The sequence below is a fragment of the Ammodytes marinus genome, assembly GCF_949987685.1.
Source record: "Ammodytes marinus genome assembly, chromosome: 16".
Classification (NCBI taxonomy): domain Eukaryota; kingdom Metazoa; phylum Chordata; class Actinopteri; order Uranoscopiformes; family Ammodytidae; genus Ammodytes; species Ammodytes marinus.
Window position 1 is genome coordinate 1,697,612 of NC_137220.1, and position 19,989 is coordinate 1,717,600.

General features: G+C 42.2%; 1 protein-coding gene across 1 annotated transcript in view; it reads right to left on the reverse strand.

Moving 5' to 3' along the window:
• Positions 1-888: 888 nt before the first annotated feature.
• LOC307262762 (zinc finger protein 646) overlaps positions 889-19,989 on the reverse strand; it is a 19,825-nt gene continuing 724 nt past the window's right edge. The window contains exons 2-5 of the mRNA XM_080043733.1: positions 12,245-14,987; positions 10,736-11,845; positions 8,793-9,637; positions 889-2,490 (exon numbers count right to left, since the gene is read on the reverse strand). Coding sequence (XP_079899859.1) covers positions 2,069-2,490; positions 8,793-9,637; positions 10,736-11,845; positions 12,245-14,772 — 4,905 coding nt within the window. The 5' untranslated portion in view covers positions 14,773-14,987 and the 3' untranslated portion in view covers positions 889-2,068. The remainder of the gene's footprint in view (positions 2,491-8,792; positions 9,638-10,735; positions 11,846-12,244; positions 14,988-19,989) is intronic.

Below are 19,989 nucleotides of genomic sequence, written 5' to 3' on the forward strand. Positions count from 1 at the left end.
CTGGATTGAAAAGCACCTCAGCACATTACACATTTATATATTTTTAATTTTTTGGGGGAACTTTCAAAAAGATTCACTTCACATTTAGATGGAACCCTGGCTATTGAGTTATTGATTCCACTAAATGTCCCTCTCTCTCTCTCTCTCTCTCTCCCTCTCTCTCTCTCTCTCTCTCTCTCTCTCTCCCTCCCTCTCCCTCCCTCTCTCTCTCTCCCTCCCTCCCTCCCTCCCTCTCTCTCTCCCTCCCTCTCTCTCTCTCTCTCTCTCTCTCCCTCCCTCTCTCTCTCTCTCCCTCTCTCTCTCCCTCCTCTCGTTACTAGTGAAAACATTATTACATATTACATATCATGTGGCATAACAAAACAAACTCTAGCATGCTTTGTCTGTCTCTGTTGACATTGTTGGTTGTCGTCCTTTCTATATCACACTACACCATATAAACCCATTTACACTATTGACCATTAAAAACCGACATTCGTTTGTACCACAACCGTCAAACTAACCATATATAAGAGTTTGATCGGGCACAGAGAACTGAATATACAAATGCCCACAAACCAAACAGAAATATACAATGCACTTGAACCTAACAGGTGTCTACGAGGAACTTTAATATTGTGTTAATTCTAGCGGCCCCCTTTGGACAAAAATAGCATTCTTTGCACTGATGGTCTTGTTTGCTGTGACAATTTATGATCATCAGAGGAAAAATTAGACTGTTTCAGAAATATTTAAAAGTTCCTCATATCACCTTTTTTAACTCTGCGTTTAATGAGTTTCTTCAGGAGACAAAACTTAAATGGCTCCCGACATCAGCTTTGTCCACGAAAGAAATCCACCAAATAGAATCGGTGTCAGTGTCCGAAAACAGCTGCTTACGCTGAAGTGAAAAAACTGTCTGAATGTGAAACTAAAACTCTCTAAAACTGATCCACCTTAAAAAAAAACGTCCCACTGCGGCTTCAGTCCACCTTAAATCCTTCCAAGGAAAAAACGTGAAAAAAACAAACATTAAAAGTTCATTCAACACGTCCATATATAGTTGAGCAGAAAGATTGACCAAAACAACATCTCAGTTTTGTCCGTTTCATGAGTAAGAAGTCTTATAAGAGGAATATGCAGTTTGTATCACCTTATGGTGTAATAAAACAAGTCCACCAACCTCCAGTTAAAGGTTTTGTCTTTCAGGAGAGAAAGAAAAAGCTTGAGCTCTAGTTTTGAGTCTCATTAAAAACGCATTTTTTTTTTTCTTTTTTCCAGTGTCCACAGTTTGGCACTAAACGGAAATGGTGATTCAGTGGGAAAGAATACAACTCCCATAATCCAACGGGGCATTCTTTACTGTCAATGGGAGGCCACAGATTCAGTTTTCAGGCCGTGTAGAAAAGTGTTTGACATTAAAATCTCACACACAAAGTTCCGTGAGTTTTTTTTTTGTGAAGAGAAAATCTTTAGTTTACAGGTTTCAATGTTATGTCAGAGTCAAAGGAACAACGTCAGGGTTTGAACCGTATAAGGAACAACGTCAGGGTTTGAACCGTATAAGGAACTGAAAAACTCAATGGGAAATCAAATCATTAATAAGTAAATACATCATGTTATACAGATCTGCTGCAAGCTTCATTTGAATAAACAGTTTGAGAACTAATTCTATGACAAAACGCAGTCACTCTGATTCACACATTCTCCCCGGCAACAGCAGCAAAGGCTCATGGGTATTGTAGTATTAAGAGATCTAATGACTTATTGTGATTTATCAGAAACTAAATTTAGTTAATTGAAACTGCCGATCACTTTATTCAAGTTTTTAGATTCAATATGACCTGATTTAAATTATTTTCTGAATTTGTTTATGAGATCTGTTTTGATCAATTTCAGTTTTTCTCTTTTGTTCAGTGTTGTAAACTTAAATAAATGTGTTGTTTAAAATTGAATTATTATTATTATTATTATTATTATTATTAATGATTCATGTCCCCATTAAGTATTCAGTTGTTTATAAGATCTAAACCCGGACTTGTCCCACAGAGCGGCGCCTCCTCCGCTCATGCAGACGTTTCCCTGCTGTCTACATGTAGGATCTTGCAGCTACGCTCATGAAAGCAGAGCCTCTGGACAGCTGCGGGCCCTTCCAGTGAACCTTCATGTGATGTCTGACGTTGGAGCGAGAGGTGAAGCGCTTGTCACAATGCGTACAGGAGAAAGGCTTCTCTTTAGTGTGGAGACGGCGGTGATTGACTAGCGCCGTCGAGACCCGGAAAGACTTCCCACAGTCGGGGCACTGGAAGCGCTTGGGCTCGGTGTGGATGCGTCTGTGGTTCTTGAGGGACATCAGGTTGGGGAACTCTTTCTGGCAGTGGTTGCAGAAGAAGCTGCCGGTCTTGTGGCTGTTCTTGTGGTTGAGCAGGGAGCTGGCGTGGCGGTAAGCCCGGCCACACTGGTTACACACGTAGGTCTTGCCAGCGCTGCTCGAACCCATGGAACTCAGATCTAAAGAAAAGACAAATGCAAGGGTTCAGGTGAAATGGGAAACTGCAAAGATTGAATAAACATAAACTGAAGAACTGAGGAGGCCCCGGGCTGTTTTAAAGGTGCAGTGTGTAATATCAGAGTATTTAGGGTCAGCTAGTGGTGAGGTTGTAGATGTCAGCGCTCCCTTGCTAACCCCTTCGTTTGGGCAGAATTTACAGAAGCTACGGTGGCCTTCAAGGACAAGAAGCTAGTTACTAAAGATGGCATCATCCACCACTGCCTCAAGTCTTTCCACAATATCAAGTGATGAGGTGAAGATGTATTTAGTTATTTATTCTATAGTACTTCTTCTTCTTCTTGGTCTTCCAACAGGTGCATTTCCCCAGGACGCCCACTATATATAAAAATATGTAAGGCCGTTAAGTTTGTCCGTTCCGTGCTACTGTAGAAACATGGCGGTGCAACATGGCGGCCTCAGCGCCCCGCTCCTATGTAGATAAAAAAGGCTCATTCTAAGGTCATAAAAAATAAAGAGACTATACACTAATTAAAAACATACCGATAATTACTACATTCCATTTCTACCAAGTCTGTTCTGAAAAAATGGCCATCAATGCTACACACTGCACCTTTAATTGACATTCAATTGAGCAGCTCCATAAACTAAACAATTAAAAGAAAGAAGATTGGTCTCTTTGGCTTCTGTTTGCACTGAGAGCCTTAGAGAAATATAAAATAAAATTTGCATTTGTTTGTAGTTTCTTTATTTGAAGCTATTGTACTTACATGATTCTTGCTGTTGTGGGTTTGCTCCCTCGAGCTTCAATGGGTATAAATATTGGAAGTCTTTCTGTACAAGTTGGAGGTGCATTAAAGGTACAGTGTGTAATATCAGAATTTTTCTTCACGTTGTCACTTTATGAGCAGCTTTAAAGCCCCTGTAAAACAAAATCCTTCTCACTATGTATTTGGGTTTGAGTTAGTTGCATTAAATGAAAGCATCTGAAAAGAGTTGGGCACATTTATTCACAGGAGTGTCCACGTAATTCTGCCAATGTCCAAAATATTAATAAGAGGACAAAGCCACAAAATAACAATTTAAAGATTTAGAAAACTGATATCTTGGCCTCATAACTGTCACTACATAAAATTGGGGCGGTAGGATGTCCTAGACTTATCTAGGTTCCTCCTAGTAACCATGAGGTCTCTGGTACTTCCTCCCAGTAACCATGAGGTCTCTGGTTCCTCCTCCCAGTAACCATGAGGTCTCTGGTTCCTCCTCTCAGTAACCATGAGGTCTCTGGTTCCTCCAAGTAACCATGAGGTCTCTGGTTCCTCCTCCCAGTAACCATGGGGTCTCTGGTTCCTCCCAGTAACCATGATGTCTCTGGTTCCTCCCAGTAACCATGAGGTCTCTGGTTCCTCCTCTCAGTAACCATGAGGTCTCTAGTTCCTCCAAGTAACCATGAGGTCTCTGGTTCCTCCTCCCAGTAACCATGAGGTCTCTGGTTCCTCCCAGTAACCATGAGGTCTCTGGTTCCTCCTCCCAGTAACCATGAGGTCTCTGGTTCCTCCTCCCAGTAACCATGAGGTCTCTGGTTGGATCCCTGGCACTGGACAGGAGGGTGTAAGTAGTAAACTAGTGGTGGCTGCTATTACATCTACAGTGCCCACCATCTCTACCATTGTGTCCTTGAGCAAGACACTTAACCCCAAACTGCTCCAGGGGCGCTGTACTATGGCTGACCCTGTGTGAGGACCCCCTCTGGAGTGTGGGGACTTGAGAGGGGAGATGCAAGAAGGACAAATTTCAATGTAGCCATTGACTAATAAAGTAACTCAACAAGTTCTTAGAAAAATAACTAAATCCTCCAGCAGTTTATTACCACTAAGGTCGTACATATGTTCCTTATAATGAAGTGGCCACTGAGTGTACAGTACAGTACAAGTAAAGAAGCCCTTACACTAAATAACTTTACAGGCGATTTTACTGTTGAGGACACATTTCCAATGTCGGAGTTGTGGCGCGCTCCTGTCATCCTAACAGTTTGTTCGAGATGTCTTTGGTCAGTCTTTTCTTGCTTTGAGGTTTCGATAAAATGAAATGTTTGATATTATCATGAGTTTTGAGTGTTGGCTGATGAAAAGGCAATTAATCTAGTTGTAGTTTTGCAAACAGTGACCCCCTGCAGGATCCGAAGTCCTTGCAAAATCTCATAATCTGGGACTCAAAACCCAAGGATTTCTGGAATTGGTGGAGTTTTTAAATTGAGATTGTCCGTCAAAAAAAGTACAATTTAGTCCAGTACTCGGCTGAATCCATGTCTGTGAAACGGGCCCCATTGTCTTTAGATGTGTGGTGTCAGAATTTAGTCTTTCGGAGTTATTTGTTATTGATAAGCATTAGTCAGGGTTCCCACACATTTTTACCAATGCACTTTCAAGAGTTTTTAAATTACATTTTACCCAATTACCATAACCTTATTTTATCATATCTTTAAGTAGGTTGGCTCAATTAAGAGGCTCTTACTAAGTTTCTTTTGAGCCATGTGATACATTTGTTGTTTAAAAGTCATACATTATTAAACACCCACTTCCCAGGCATTCTTACTGATAAGCAAAGCGCTGACTGGTTGGTTAGCTAACTTCACTCAAACCGCCAACTAGCTCCCAATGGGTATCACGTGGTACTATGGAAGTTCAAATAAATATTTCATAGCAGTTATTTTGAGATTTTTATGAAAACGTATTTTAAACGATCGCAAAAAAAATTCAAATCTTTCCAGAACATTCAATTAATTCCAGACCATTTCAATCCCTGGAATTTTTTCTTTTCTTTTAAAAAAATTTCAGAACCTTTCCAGAAAGGTCATGACTGTGGGAGCCCTGGTTAACTCAAGTGTTGATTGTGCTGAAGGACTGATTGAAAACACTGAGCTCCGCTGGGTTTTCTTTTCAACTATTTATTTTCAGTACTCAGCAGTAAGGGTTATAGTATATGGACAAGTTTTTCTGTTAAGAAATGAATTATCAAAACATAGTTTATAAAAGTGTATAGTAAGCATTACATATATATGCATGGAAAACAAAAACGTTAGAACTTAAAAACAAAAAATAAAATAAAGGGGGGGGGGGGGGGGGGGTTATAGTTGTTCCAAACCAAATCATTTTTTTTCTTATTCTTTTCTCTAAAAGCTACTTGAAATGCAGGCGGGAAAGTGTCCACTCAGAAACCGACAAATCGAAACATGGTGGAGAAAGACAATGCAAAAAATGAAATAAAAAATGGAGAATTTACAGTTATAATTCTGTGTTCTAGATCAAGGTCACATCGACTCCTACAGCACTTGACGGTCACTGCACGGCTTTGACTTTTTTACTTTTTTTTTTGTCTTTTAAAAACTAGCACCGGTGCTCCTGAACACGCTGACGAACTGTGTTTCTTTTCTGTTTAAAAAACACACACATACAGAGGCTTCCAAATAGTCATAAACGCAATGAGATATAAAGGGGAGAGAAAATTATAGTCGTAATAATAATAATAAAACACCAATAAATACAAGAGAGGTTACCATGAAAGTGTAACATAAAAAAGGTTCAGATGATGGTGAGAATCACCGAGTCGTCCCTTTTCAACGTGAATTTGAATTTTGTGAGAAGGGAAGTAAAAGGGAGGGGCCTGTGAACGCAATAAGTTCCCACAAATGTTATTTCCTTTAAGCGTTAGAAAAATGTGCAGCGTTTAATGTCTACCAGCGATATAATATGTAATCTTTCCACGAAAAGTTTAATTCCGGATGTAATATACATTTTCGTTGTTACATTGTTATAATTTTTCAAGTTTAAGATTTTACTTTCTTTCCCACAAACATGAAAAACAGGCATTACAGCACGTTGGTTAAATTCATGGGATTGTTACATTAAAAGCTGCAGATTTAGATTTCGGGGGGGGAATGACATTTGTGGTCGGTTAATGCGTTTGCGAGTCTAACAGCTAAGGGGGGAATCAGTCAAAGTGGGACGCGGAGATAAATATGGAAGTGAGGGATGACGAGAACACATCACTTGGTAGAAGGCAAAAAAAAATAGAAAAATAAAAACACTTTCCAATCGTGTAGTTACAGTTTTCCTTAAATCTTCACATGAGAACAGGAGGCCATTGTCTCCACAGAACAGGGGGGGTTGTGGGTAAAAGGAGGGTTTTTTTTTTTACATCAACACAGCTCTAAACTCACACATCCTAAAGACTAGCGCCGTCCATTACACGTGTTAATAATAATAATAATAATATAAATAAATGCATTACTACAATGATCTGTCTTTTTTCCTTCTTATAAAAGAGGTACTGTCGAGAATACAGTCAGAAGAACGGTTACAATACAGGTTCAAAACAAAAAGGCCCCGACAGTATACACCGTATTCTGAAATCAGTCAATGGGGTTTTCTCTCCATCGGCTGCTTTGTTCTGGGGGGCCGGGCGGGAAATCTACAAAGTCAACGTTTTCTCGTTCACACTAACAGATTCAAAGACAGGATAGGGGGGAGGGGGGGGGGGGGGGACTGGACCGCCAAAATAAAAGCCTGAGCCCGCCGTTGAGACATTTTTGATATTTGCAAATACAATTAATACTGTGGCACAGACTTGATGATGTTTTCCAGAAATTATAAAAATAATAATCTCAAGATCACAAGTTCAGCTCCCCATTAACCACTATCTTCTTATTTACCCTCTTGAATCAATTTTTTTTTCCCCCTCTGATTTAGTCTTGTACTATTTTCAGAGTTCATTCTCCCGTGTAACAATCGTTAAAGCACTTACTGTCTCTACAATTGTTAAAAGCACCAGAAAAGATTGCCCTGTCTGACTTTTGGACCATTGCGAATGTCAAAAAGTTTCACAAGAACTGGCATAACGGCTTCAATCTTTAACAATCTAGACTGACGTGTAGAAACGTCTACGCGCTGGTAGAAATATAACACATTAAACTTTGAACTCAACGGTACTCTTACTAAATGTAGCTAACGGTTTTCTATTTCACGTTATTTCATAATATTTGCATGGGGGAAATTGATAAAACGTCAGAATAACGGCGGATATCTGTAAATGTAAATAAGGTGTTCAATGCTACACACACCTACAAACTGCCGCTCCTTTTGAATCTGTGAGTGTGAACGAGGCGTGAGGAAGTGGTCTGTTTGGGAAGCTACAAGAATATAAAGCTCATCTTGGTGCTGCTATACACACACACACACAGAAAAAACACACACACACACACACACACACATTTAACCCAGACCGAAGTGTCCCATCTTCAGTCCTAAAAGCTCCCAGAAGTCATTGCTGCCTGCCTGCCTGCCCGCCCGTCAAAACATTTAGTTACAAAATAAAAAGTGAAAAATAAACCAGAGCTCTCCATCTTTACCGGCAACTACATGTTGGTCACACTTAAATAAAAACAGTTTTGGACTTTCGATCAGGATAAGGTTTAAAAACATTGTGACAAAAGGCCCCGATAAGACGACAAAACTCCCTCTAAGAACCAAGATGGCGGCGGGAAAAGACGGTGGACACCAACTCTGCAAGACCAATCAGTTTCTGGGATCAAAATGGACACGATGGCTCATTACTGGGAAACAAGCATTTAGACTTCCATCATCGCGAAACCCCCCCGACACTCAGTCTGTCAATGTCAATAAAGTCACAACCAAGGGAACTCATCAGTCTTTTACGAGCCGGGGAGCTTGAGCGGGGTTACACGGTCCACTTTACAGGGGCAACATGCAGCGGGGAGTAAGGCAGGTGTAGTGAAGTCCATGCATCATGTCTGTATACAGTTCATGTCTGCCTGCCTGTTAAGTCAGTCTGTACTGGACAGTTCTACAACCAGAGCCTTGTGGGAACGTCCGTGTTGGAAGCCTCAGCTCGGGAAAGATTAAGAAGGTGGTGTGTGTGTGTGTGTGTGTGTGTGTGTGTGTGTGTGAGAGCAATGGAGCATGTGTGTGTGTTAGTGTGTGTGTGTATGTACACGTCCTCCATTTTCAGTCATCACTGTGTCTGTGTGTGTGTGTGTGTGTAGCCACCATTTTGTGTTCTCAGCTTTGTGTGTATGTTCAGTCATGAGTCTCTCTCTCTCACACACACACACACACACACCCAAACACTGCAGCCACACATGGAAAATGAGCAAGAGGAGGGTGAGTAGGAGGAAGAGCTATGTTTTGGCACCACCAGAAAAACCTTGGCATGTGACTCTCTCCCCCCAGCCCCAGCCCTCCCTCACACCCCCCCATAGCTTATATGAAGGCTCCGCCGGGCATACCCAGGAAGTTGGGCGCACCCATGGCCATGGAAGGGGGCGCCGCCGAGCCGCTCCAGTGAACCTTCATGTGGTGTCTCAGGTTGGACTTGGAGGAGAAGCGTTTGTCACACTGCTGGCAGGAGAAGGGCTTCTCCTTGGTGTGGATGCGACGGTGACAGATGAGCTGTGTGGAGACGCGGAAAGACTTCCCACAGTCGGGGCACTGGTAGCGCTTGGGTTCGGTGTGGATGCGTCTGTGGTTCTTGAGAGACATCAGGTTGGGGAACTCTTTCTGGCAAGAGTTGCAGAAGTAGGTCCCGGTCTTGTGGCTGTTCTTGTGGTTAAGCAGGGAGCTGGCGTGGTGGTAAGCCCGGCCACACTGGTCGCAGACGTGGGACTTGGCCTGACCGCGGCTGCGGGATTTGCCGCCGGGGTTGAGTCCTTGCTCCTGCATCAAGGTGAGGTCCAGGCCGGACCCCCAGCCCAGCTCCTGGGAGCCCCCCGGTCGGGGCTGCTGGGGTCTGGGCTGGCGGGGCTGTGGAGTCTGGCCGTGGGTGATTTCCATGTGGAGCCTGAAACTGGCCTGCGTAGGGAAGGATCGTTGGCAGGACCGACACGTCAGCTCCCGTTGCTTCTGGTGGACGCGTCTGTGGTTGTAAAGCTGGGAGGAAACACGGAAGGCCTTGCCGCAGTCGTGGCAACGGTGTCGCCGTATCTCGGAGTGGATTCGGCGATGGTTCTTCAGGGCAAGCAGGTTGGAGTAGGTCTTGAGGCACACGGCGCAGTGGTAGATGCCGACGGTGTGGGTGTTCTTGTGGTTGAGGAGGGAGCTGGCATGTCGGTAGGAGCGACCGCATTGATCACATCTGTGCAGCGACAAACAAGGAAAAACAAGGGCAGGGGAATGAGGGCAGAAGGAAAGAAAGGGGGAGATTAGTATCAGAAGATGGCAATTTGTTTTCAATGTTTTAGTTAATATCTTACTGGTTACCACTTTTTCTTAATAATTATTGAAGTATTTTAACTACACATACAGGTATATGATCTGAAATCCGGCTTAAAGCTTTTAAAGCAGTCTACTACAAAGTGGTGTACCATTTAAAGTAACGATTTCTACTTAAGTCATAGGGGAAAGGACTGCTGGGTGACGAAGAAAGGGACATGGGACAAACTATGGACAAACAACTGGGATTCATGTAGGGAACTGGGAGGTATATGCCGCTCCCTGCACTGCACAAATGGACACTTGCTTCAAACAGCTTCTTTCAATATCTGAGAACAATTTCAAAGACCTTCTGTAATCGACTTCTTTTTTGTGACTAATACTAAATTCCGAATGTAAAGAAGAATCCATTAAACAGCCAAAAAAAACCTCTACGATGTCAGAATGTCGTATCTTGCAGCTACTAGTAGTAAAGAATCACAAACCCTAGACATGTGCAGTGCAGCCAGCTCCAAATACTTCTGAATCTTCCCTTTGCCAAGATATCAAATTAAGCAAGAGCGCCATCATATGACTGCATTTTCTAGTCTAATAACTGTCCAGAATCATGATACTACTTAAAGGAAACAAACACAAACAAATAAAAGACTACAATCAAAATCATAACAAGAGCAGGGAACACACAACATCAATACTTTAAACTTCAGATCTGTGTCAAAGTTTGCTAAGAAAACAAAGCATGATACAATACATCTCGACATGAAATAATTGATTGTAAGTAACCTGGAAAAACTCTAAAGTGTGTGATATGCTAACTGAAAGCAAACAGGGTTGACTTATCTGGTCTCTCCACTAATTCAATTTGTCCAAACTTCAGAAAAATCCGAATTCCGGCACGCGTATGGTCCCAAGGAAGCCGGATTGGAGATCATATACCTGTAATAGACATGTAGAGATCTAAATTTATCTTCACTATTTCCTTTTCAACTTCGAAGATTCACAAACAACTGACGGAACTCACGTGTACCGACACTCTTCGCCCTCTCCTGGGGGTCCACCGGGCTTTCTCCTCACATCCATGCCTACCTGGTTGTCCCCGCAGCGGTGCCTGGCCAGACCAGATCTCCCCTGGAAACTCTTCCCACAGGTGGGGCAGCCAAAGGGGGTGGCACCCTCCTCATGGACCTTCGCGTGGTTGCGCAGGAACCGGGCCAGTCGGAAAGCCTTCCCGCACGTGTGGCAGATGTGCTTCTTCCGCTGAGTGTGGATGCGCATGTGGTTGCGTAGCGCCATGTAGTTGGTGTAGGGCTTGTCACAGAAGTTGCACCGGAAGTTGCCAGTCTTGTGGGTGTGCTTGTGGTTCAACAAGGAGCTTGCGTGTTTGTAGGCGCAGCTGCACAGGTCGCAGGCGTAGGGTCTCTCGTCGGAGTCCAGGTCCACAGAGCTCCTCTCCATACTGATGTTTGCGGAGCTGTTGGCAGAGGAGGATGAAGGCAGGTGCTGAGCTGGGCAGTCGTGTGCTGCAAGCTCATCAGCCGTGGCATAGCCTTCACAACAGCCATCGCACTCAAAATCCATCTGAGCCCCTGGACCCTGCGGGCCTTTGCACAGGCCGGCTGTAGTGTGGGTAGATAGCTGCCTCTGGGTGCGGAAGCCTTTGCCGCACTCCTGGCAATTGTGCTTCTTCTGGGCGAAGTGGAGACGCAAGTGGTTTTTCATTGCCAGCCTATTGGGGTATGTGGAGTTGCAAACATTGCAGTGGTACTCCCCAATTTTATGAAGGTTCTTATGATTGGCCAGACTGCCTGCGTGGCGGTACGACTTTCCACATTCGTCACAATTAAAAGGCCTTCGTCCGGTTTCATTTGGGTCAAACTTCTGGGGCCTGGAAGTTCCCGCTGAAGAGTAGGGCTTTTTGAACCCTTGTTGGCTGTATTTGACACCCATTCCTTGGCCCTTTGATGACTCTCCTCTCATAGACTGCATTTGAGATGTGCCCGCCTGCTGGAAACGGGAACCGTTGGGGTTGGCACGAACAAGACCTTTGGCCCGATGCTCCTCGTGCAGACGGAGGTGGTTGATCAACTGCTTTTGGATCTTGAAAGCTTTGCCGCATTCTTCACACTTGTGCCTGCAGCAGAATTGGGCAGAGATGAAGAAATATTTAAATAAATACTAGAATAGAATTTATTTTAATAGTTCTAAGTTTATTAACGTAAACCAGTATCGGAATAGCTACGGACTATTAAATGTATGCCTTGGCCCTGCAGTCAAATTCTTAATAAGGATGGAATCCACAATTCAATGTTCAATGAACATTAACTAAGTCAAACAACGCATGCCTAAAATGTTATCTATAATTCATTAGCTTAACTAGCCTTCTAAACGCAAAGTGATGCAGCAGTTGTCCTTCCTTACAGTGTAAGTATAAAGATTCCGCGGACTAGCCATCTGGATTTAGTTATTATTTCTAAACCTAAAAATATCTGCCCAATTAAAATAAGTATATAAAATAAGATCAGGGACTTACCTCTTTAGATCAAAGTGGGTCCTCTGGTGATTCTTGAGAGCCAGCAGATTGTAGTAGCGTTTCTGGCACACCAAGCAGCGGAACACACCAGTCTTATGGGACTTCTTGTGGTTCAGGAGTGAGCAGGGGTGTCTGTATCCCCGTCCACATTGGTCGCATTTGTGGGGCTTCTCACTTTGGTCTCCCATAGATCTACGTCCATCGCCGTCACGGCTTCCTCCAGCGACCCCACCTGGTACACCTTCTCCCCCAGACATCCCTTTGGCTCCATTGATGCCCTGCTTGCCCAGGGAGCTGCCGCGATTCTTACCGGGGCACAAGTGGGTGATTAGATGGTGGCGGTCAGCAAAGAACATGCCACAGTCAACACAGATGTGGTTGCGTCCGTCCATCTTGTCATTGCCATTAGCTGAGGGTACACCAATACCCTGCTCCTGGCCGTCTGGCCTTGCGGGGCCATGGACCAACTGATGGTTCAGGAGGTCTTGCTTCCTGGAGAAGCTCTGGCCACAGGTGGAGCAGATCATCCTCCACTCTTGCTCCAGGTTAGAAGGTCCCGCTCCTGTTGGGTTGTTGGCGTGGCTACGCAGATGGCTCCTGAGGGCCCTGAGGCTGGCGTAGTGGTTTCCACACACTGAGCACTGATACACTTCTCCATCGTCGTCATCGTCCTTGCTTCCCATCCTCTTGCCTCCGCTCTGGGAGTATTGCCGTTGGCTGCTGCTGCTGCTGCTGCCTTCCTTTAAGCTGCTGGAGCTCCCGGCAGGCAGCGAGGTTCCAGTGGAGCCGTGGTAGTTCATGTTCCCCATGAAACCGTTGGACATGTTGCCCTGCTGCTGTGGCTGCTGCCCGCGGCGGGGACAAAGATGGGACTTGATGCCGGATACATCTCCATACATTTCACCGCAGTCGGCACAAACGTGTCTGTCGGCCTGACGGTGAGCAGAGTTACTCTGGGAAAGAGAGCTGCCATCAAAGCGATCGTGGAACTCTAGAGAGTCCAATCCACTGCTGTGGCCACCATCTTGTACAAAGTGGGCAGCATCGCTGAGAGTTCCTGACAGGGAGACTGGAGTGGTGGCACCACTGCCCTCCTGGACGTAGCTCTGCTGGGAGTCCAGAGTTAGCGGCTCTGGAGATAGCCAGTCACTGCTGTCATTATTAATCCCCTGGTTGGAGCCACGCCCCTTGTGGCTTCGCAGGTGGCTGTGTAGAGCTGCCAGGTGAGGGTATTGCTTACAGCAGATGGTGCACTGGTACTGGCCTGTCTGATGGCAGCGTTTGTGGTTGACCAGGCTTCCTGCATGCCGGTAGCTTTTGCCACATTCCCCGCATTTGAAGCGCCGCTCTCCATCGTCTGGTGAATTGGCCTGTGGCACTCGGCCTCCAGAGGGAGAAGACACGGAGCCCTGAGATCCAGAACTCAGGGTGTCAGAGTTCAGGATGGAGCTTTCCTGGCCGTGGGGGTGGGGGTCATGGGTCAGATAGTGGACTTTCAGGGTCTCCAGGTCTGGGTGTCCTGCGCCACAGTATGCGCATGTGTAGATGGGATTGTTGACTGCAGGGCCCATTATGGGGTCATAGGGACCCCGTTTGTCTCCTGGCAGCGGTGGCAGCGGCAGAGGGTCCCCCAGGGCTGGCGTGTACGCCGGGGATCGGATGGTGTTCAGATTGTGGGGCATGATGCCGGAGAAACCACGGGGCAGCTGGGAGTTGTGCATCAGGACGTGCTCCTGGAAGTCTGCTTTAGACGGCAGCGATATCTGGCACAGGTGGCAGAAGCAGGAGGCTCCGTCGCTCTGGGACGTGCCGCTGCTGCGCTCCGAGTTATGGAGGCTGCTGCTGCTGCTGCTCACCATGGATGCACCAGGCGTCTTGAACTTCGAGTGAGTTCTCTCGTGGCTGTTTAGGCCAGCCAGGTTGCTAAATTGTTTAAAACACACAGAGCACTTAAATGTTCCTTGCTGGTGACACTTCTTGTGATTCACCAAGCTACCGTGGTGCCGGTAGGTTCTTTCGCACTGATCACACTTGAACGGCCTGTCCCAACCGTCCTCGGTTTCTGAGTTTTTTTTCCCGTGGTCCTCTGACTGGTGGCTGTGGAGGACAGTATGGCCTATTCCACTGTTGTTCAGATGTGTGCGCCCAAACCCGTCTGAGAGGTCTTGGGTGTACTCCCTCTCCTCGTGGCCGCCTTCCTCGGCTACCTCTTCGCTCTCTTCCTCTGTGTGTGCACTACTAGGGGACAAAGTATGGATACGGAGATGGTTCTTCAAAGCTACTGCGTTTGGCAGCGTACGCGTGCAAACAGGACACTGGAATGAACCCACTTCGTGAGATTTCTTATGATTGGCAAGGCTAGCTGCGTGTTTGTAAATTCGGCCACACTGTTCACACTCAAAACGTCCGTTTTCTTCTTGCTGATAATGTGCTTTCATATGTTCTAGAAGGCTTGGAGTACTCGGGCAAACCATATCACATTCTTTACAGGGGAAACCCTTGGCACGACTCATATCATGCATTGCCATAGTACTCTAGAGCAAAACGGTGGGGGGGGTTCGCGGTTCATGAATACACAGAAATGAACAGTGACGTTAAGGAATTGGAGGAGGAAACAGTGTGGCTTAGCTCTTCAGTGGGGGGCGGCCAGTTTCTCCCCTAGAGTGAAGGTCTAGCCAATCAGGGCCCACCCTGGGAGGTGGGGTGGCCTGGGGGGGGGGTCACACCAGCCAATGAGGAATCACTATGGAGACAAAAAGAAAAAAATAAGGGTTACTTCAAGTGATAATCAACCTGGTTCTTCTGACCAAATATGAGATTGACTAAAATCTTAAAATCCTCAAACTATCAAGTGTGAAAGATAACTAAAAGTAATTATCAGATTTTTTTTTTTTAGGTTTTCAAGCAAAAATGTCCAACCATTCTCTAGGTTCCAGCTTGGAAAATGTAACTTTTTCCCCCCTTTGGATATTAACTGAATATCTTAAAAGTATCAAAGTGGAAATTGGGATTTTTCACAATGACTAATTGAAAAAATAGAAATATACAAAAAAATATCTAAAAAAAAAGTATTTTAAGGAAAAAAAATAAAAAATGGCTCTGAAATTATTATTACTGTGGATACTTTAATAAAAGCAGGGGGTCTGTGGGGCCTTAAACGGTGTCAATGTCAACACAGCCAGTGATCAAATCAATATCTCCTTAACGACCACAGTTTATTACAGCCAAGGGCCGGTTTAACAGGATCATCTGTAATCTCTAATCTATGACAGATTACAGCGGGGAACCATTTTAATCTGTTCCTAATCTGACACTCATTAAAACTCGCCACGATCTTAAATCACTTTTACACACGTTTCTCCAATGACTTTCAGGAAGGAGTAGCCCTGTGTTCCAAATCACATACTTTCTCTCCTCCTCTTTTTTTTTTTTTTTTTTTAAGATATTTTTTGGGCATTTTTATGCTTTATTGATAGTGTAGAGACATAGTTGAAATGGGGCAGAGAGGGGAGTGACATGCAGAGAACGACCGCGGGCTGGAATCGAACCCGGGTCCTTTGCTGGCCAAGGCCCATGGGGGGGACGCCCTACCAACTGAGCTAAGGGCGCCCCACATACTTTTTTTTACTACACTACATACTAAAGGACAGAAGAGTTTGAGGGCCACAGGAGTGAAAATTAATCAGATAAGGAAGATTTTTTTTTTCATTATGTCGAGAAATGTCAAGAATAAAGACAAATACTCCAAAATGCTATTGGAGTTAGAGGCGCATTTATGTATTTTCAGCATACTACAATTGACGTGCATGTATTGGGACTTCCTAAATCGGCATACTAAATAGTATGGAAGTATGGGATATGGAACACAGGGTAGGAGTGGGGGCGATTAGGATCTCAAATTTATATCAGGGTATTTTCATGTTTTTGACAGTTATGGTTTCATATCATGGAACTACATTTTGGGGAGGGAATGACTGCCCTGTTTATTTTTCGTAAATTAATTTGAAAAGTTAATCAAATAATAAGTGTATGTTTTTTTTCTTCCAACCGAGACATTGGAGTTTCAGGCATTATTAACACCAAAGAGCTTGACTTTAACAGTAACAGGCTAAATGAACCCACAACTTACGACGAACAAATTAAACTCAAATTTGTTTAAGAAAAAAAGTAATTTATTGTTGATTAGGGGATTTCAGAGTTTGAATGTTTACCTCAATTAAACAAATGTAAGGAGGATATTAAATAAATGGTGTTTTCTCATTTTTAAAAGACGCCTTCATGTATTCATTAACCATTCCCTTAAAGTCCCATTTAGACTTTATTGATTTATATCAAACAGCTGCTGAATCCATTATGTCGTCTTCCTGCAGCGGATCAATAAACGGCCTGTGATCACAGGCTATTATAAACGTTAATAATAAATTGGTTCTGACCATGGCACATTGAGGGGAGAAGAAAGGAGAATAAATATTGGCTCTTATCTCCACATGGGGGAAGTATCTATCAAAATGTTTCTTATTATTTTACTTTTTTCTTTCTCATTTATTATTATTATTATTGTCACCATGAAAACAATAATATGGAAGCCATGAAACATGAAATATGACTTTGTATTATGAATTTGTATCAGATGTCCCTGTATCTATGTGACCACCTGTGAACATTTAATAAATAAGTGAATTACAAAAAAAATAAAAATAAATTCGTTCAGACACTCAAACATCGACGGACATGAAACTGGTTGAACGAGTGAATTTCCAAAGACAATAAATGTTTTTTTCCAGCATCAATTAATCTGTGTGAATTATATTTTTTATTAAAAGTTAATATATATATATTATTTATCATTACTGTATTTTGTTGTTTTTGTTTTGTTTAGTTTATTTAGTTTGTTTATTTTGCACACATTAACAATTAATGGTGCAAGGAGGGAACGAAGCCCCAATGGGCTTGTACAGAGTTCCACCCCTATCAATAATCACAATGAATTCATATTCAGGCTAACAAATAAACTCTGGAAATGAAGGAGACAAGGTGCATACTCAAAATAATCAAAAATAGATGGAAAAAATGTGATAAATACATGTCAAAGATAATTTATTTACTTATTCATTTATTTATATTGTTTACATTTATAAAAAAAAAAAAAAAAAAAAATGTTTGTAGGATGATGTAGATGTAAAAATAACTCATCAGAATAATATATGATCCTACAATGAAGTATAAAAAGTTAATAAAAAACGTTTACAAAATTGTAGTCATGTTTATTTTTCACAATTTTCTGACATTAAACAACAAAACAAAACACACAACAAAATTCTAAGTAACAGCTCTTAATGCAACATTTCAGTATCTCGCGTAAATAGTTATGTAGTTTGCTTATTTTACATTAATGCAGACATTTCAAATATTAGATAGATAGATAGATAGATAGATAGATAGATAGATAGATAGATAGATAGATAGATAGATAGATAGATAGATAGATAGATAGATAGATAGATAGATAGATAGATAGATAGATAGATAGATAGATAGATAGATAGATAGATAGATAGATAGATAGATAGATAGATAGATAGATAGATAGATAGATAGATAGATAGATAGATAGATAGATAGATAGATAGATAGATAGATAGATAGATAGATAGATAGATAGATAGATAGATAGATAGATAGATAGATAGATAGATAGATAGATAGATAGATAATGTCTGCATATACAGGCAGCGTTGTCAAGTGTGGCTGCCGGGGAGCAATCTTAGCACCTTTTTTATTATTATATCAAAACCAAAAATACATTGGATTCTTTTCTTTTTGTTTACTGATCCACATGACTGGACAGAAATAAAAGTCCCTTATGGCAATGTGTTACAGCCATCATCAGGGAAGGAGAACCGACATAGACAATGACCAGTTTTCATCTTATAGTTTTTTGTATATTTTTTTTTAATAAATGTTAATTTAAGTTAATTTTTTTAATAAATGTTTGTATTTATCAAATAAAAACAATTGAGAAACACATATTAATCGACCACTAGTTCATAGATTTCAGAATTCTTATAAAAAAAAAGGCATTTTTAATAAAATGTTAAGATTAAATTTCACATGAACAGAGCAACAGAGCAGTAAAGAAAAAAGCACATCAGTGACTTGTGGCTTGAGAGAAAAAGGAAGAAAATCTACTTGAAATGTTAAAAAACAGATCTCTATTTTTATTCATATTGTCGTTTATTTCACGCCATTTTAAAAACACAACTAAATTATGTATTTGTTCTGTCACTTTAAATCAAGTCATACCATGCTGATAATTATATAATGGATATAGATATATGGAGTTGTATATTTGTATGGATTGTAAATATCATATATAACATATCAAATATAGTATAACAAATTGTATAGATTTGTAAAAGAGATTATAAGGAACACAGGAAGCTAATATAAATATGAATTATTGAGCTGTGGAAAAGGGTGTAGGATTAAATAAGTTATACTTCTTCCTACTCCTTTTCAGGCATATCAATTCAATATGTTATTTGTTTATGCTTTTCATTTTGTTTTGTAAATTTTGATATGTCTGAAATAAATTGAATCAATCAATCAATCAATAATTTGCAAAATATCTATGCAAAGAAAAAAGAAAATCATTCTCTTCACATTTGAGCATATTTACTTTTAAAAGATTTAATTGAGACATTAAGAACGTATTAAGGCCTTATTATCTTTAAATTAATTAAATGCTCATCATCCTTTTCCTACACAATGGTCTCAACGGTATTGAACTATTTAAAAGATGTTTTCTTGTATTAGCACAAACATCAACCACTGCAGTGGATTGTATGATAATACTAATATGTGTATTTTCTATTTTTAAAGTTTTCACATTATATTATTATATCACAGTATGTATTGAATTATTAAAAAAAATCATTCAGATCTAGTTCGGTTTTTTATGAATAGAAAAAATTAATAAAAAAAATGTGGATAGGTGCATTGATTCACATAAAACAGGTGGAAATGTTTTAACCAAATGAATCATCTCGTTGACGAACACGCAGCCAATCGAAACGCTCCTATTTCTTTCTCTGTCTAATGTAAACAAACCAAGCAAACAACTGAACTTTATTTGTTTACATTGCATACATGTTTACAGGGCAACATTTCATTTGCATTCAACTTAGTCTCCGATCTGTACTCAGTAAGGCGACTAGATGTAATATATGCTTAAAAACGCCAATGAATAGAATGATATATTATGTGAAAAAACCATCTTTATACCCGAAACAGCATCCCCCCTCCCCCTTTCAATCCCCCCCCCCCCCCTCCCAACACAAACATCCACGCGCAGCCGGTGAAACTGAATTTAAATCCATACCAGTAAAACTAAAACATTTAATTTAATTTTTATTTTCCCTGGTTTGCGGGTGAAATGGTGAATGCACTGAGCAGTCGCCGCAGGATTCCCTGACCTTGGCCCAACAGGGACGAGACCGTGTCGGGACAAAAGCAGAAGCGTTTTCGCAGCGAGGCATGGCGGACATTTTACCCCGGCTAGAGAGACCCAAACCCCGGCCACAGATGAGCTGCTAACACGGTGGCTCGGAGATGGTTAAAACTAAAACCCGATGCAGTGACCGTTAACAAAGGGCGGGAAGGGGATAAAATGGTGATGTGGGGGTGTTTGTAGAGCATAGGCCTGATCCGATGTGTCTTCACCGTGTGTGCAGCGCGGGGACAAC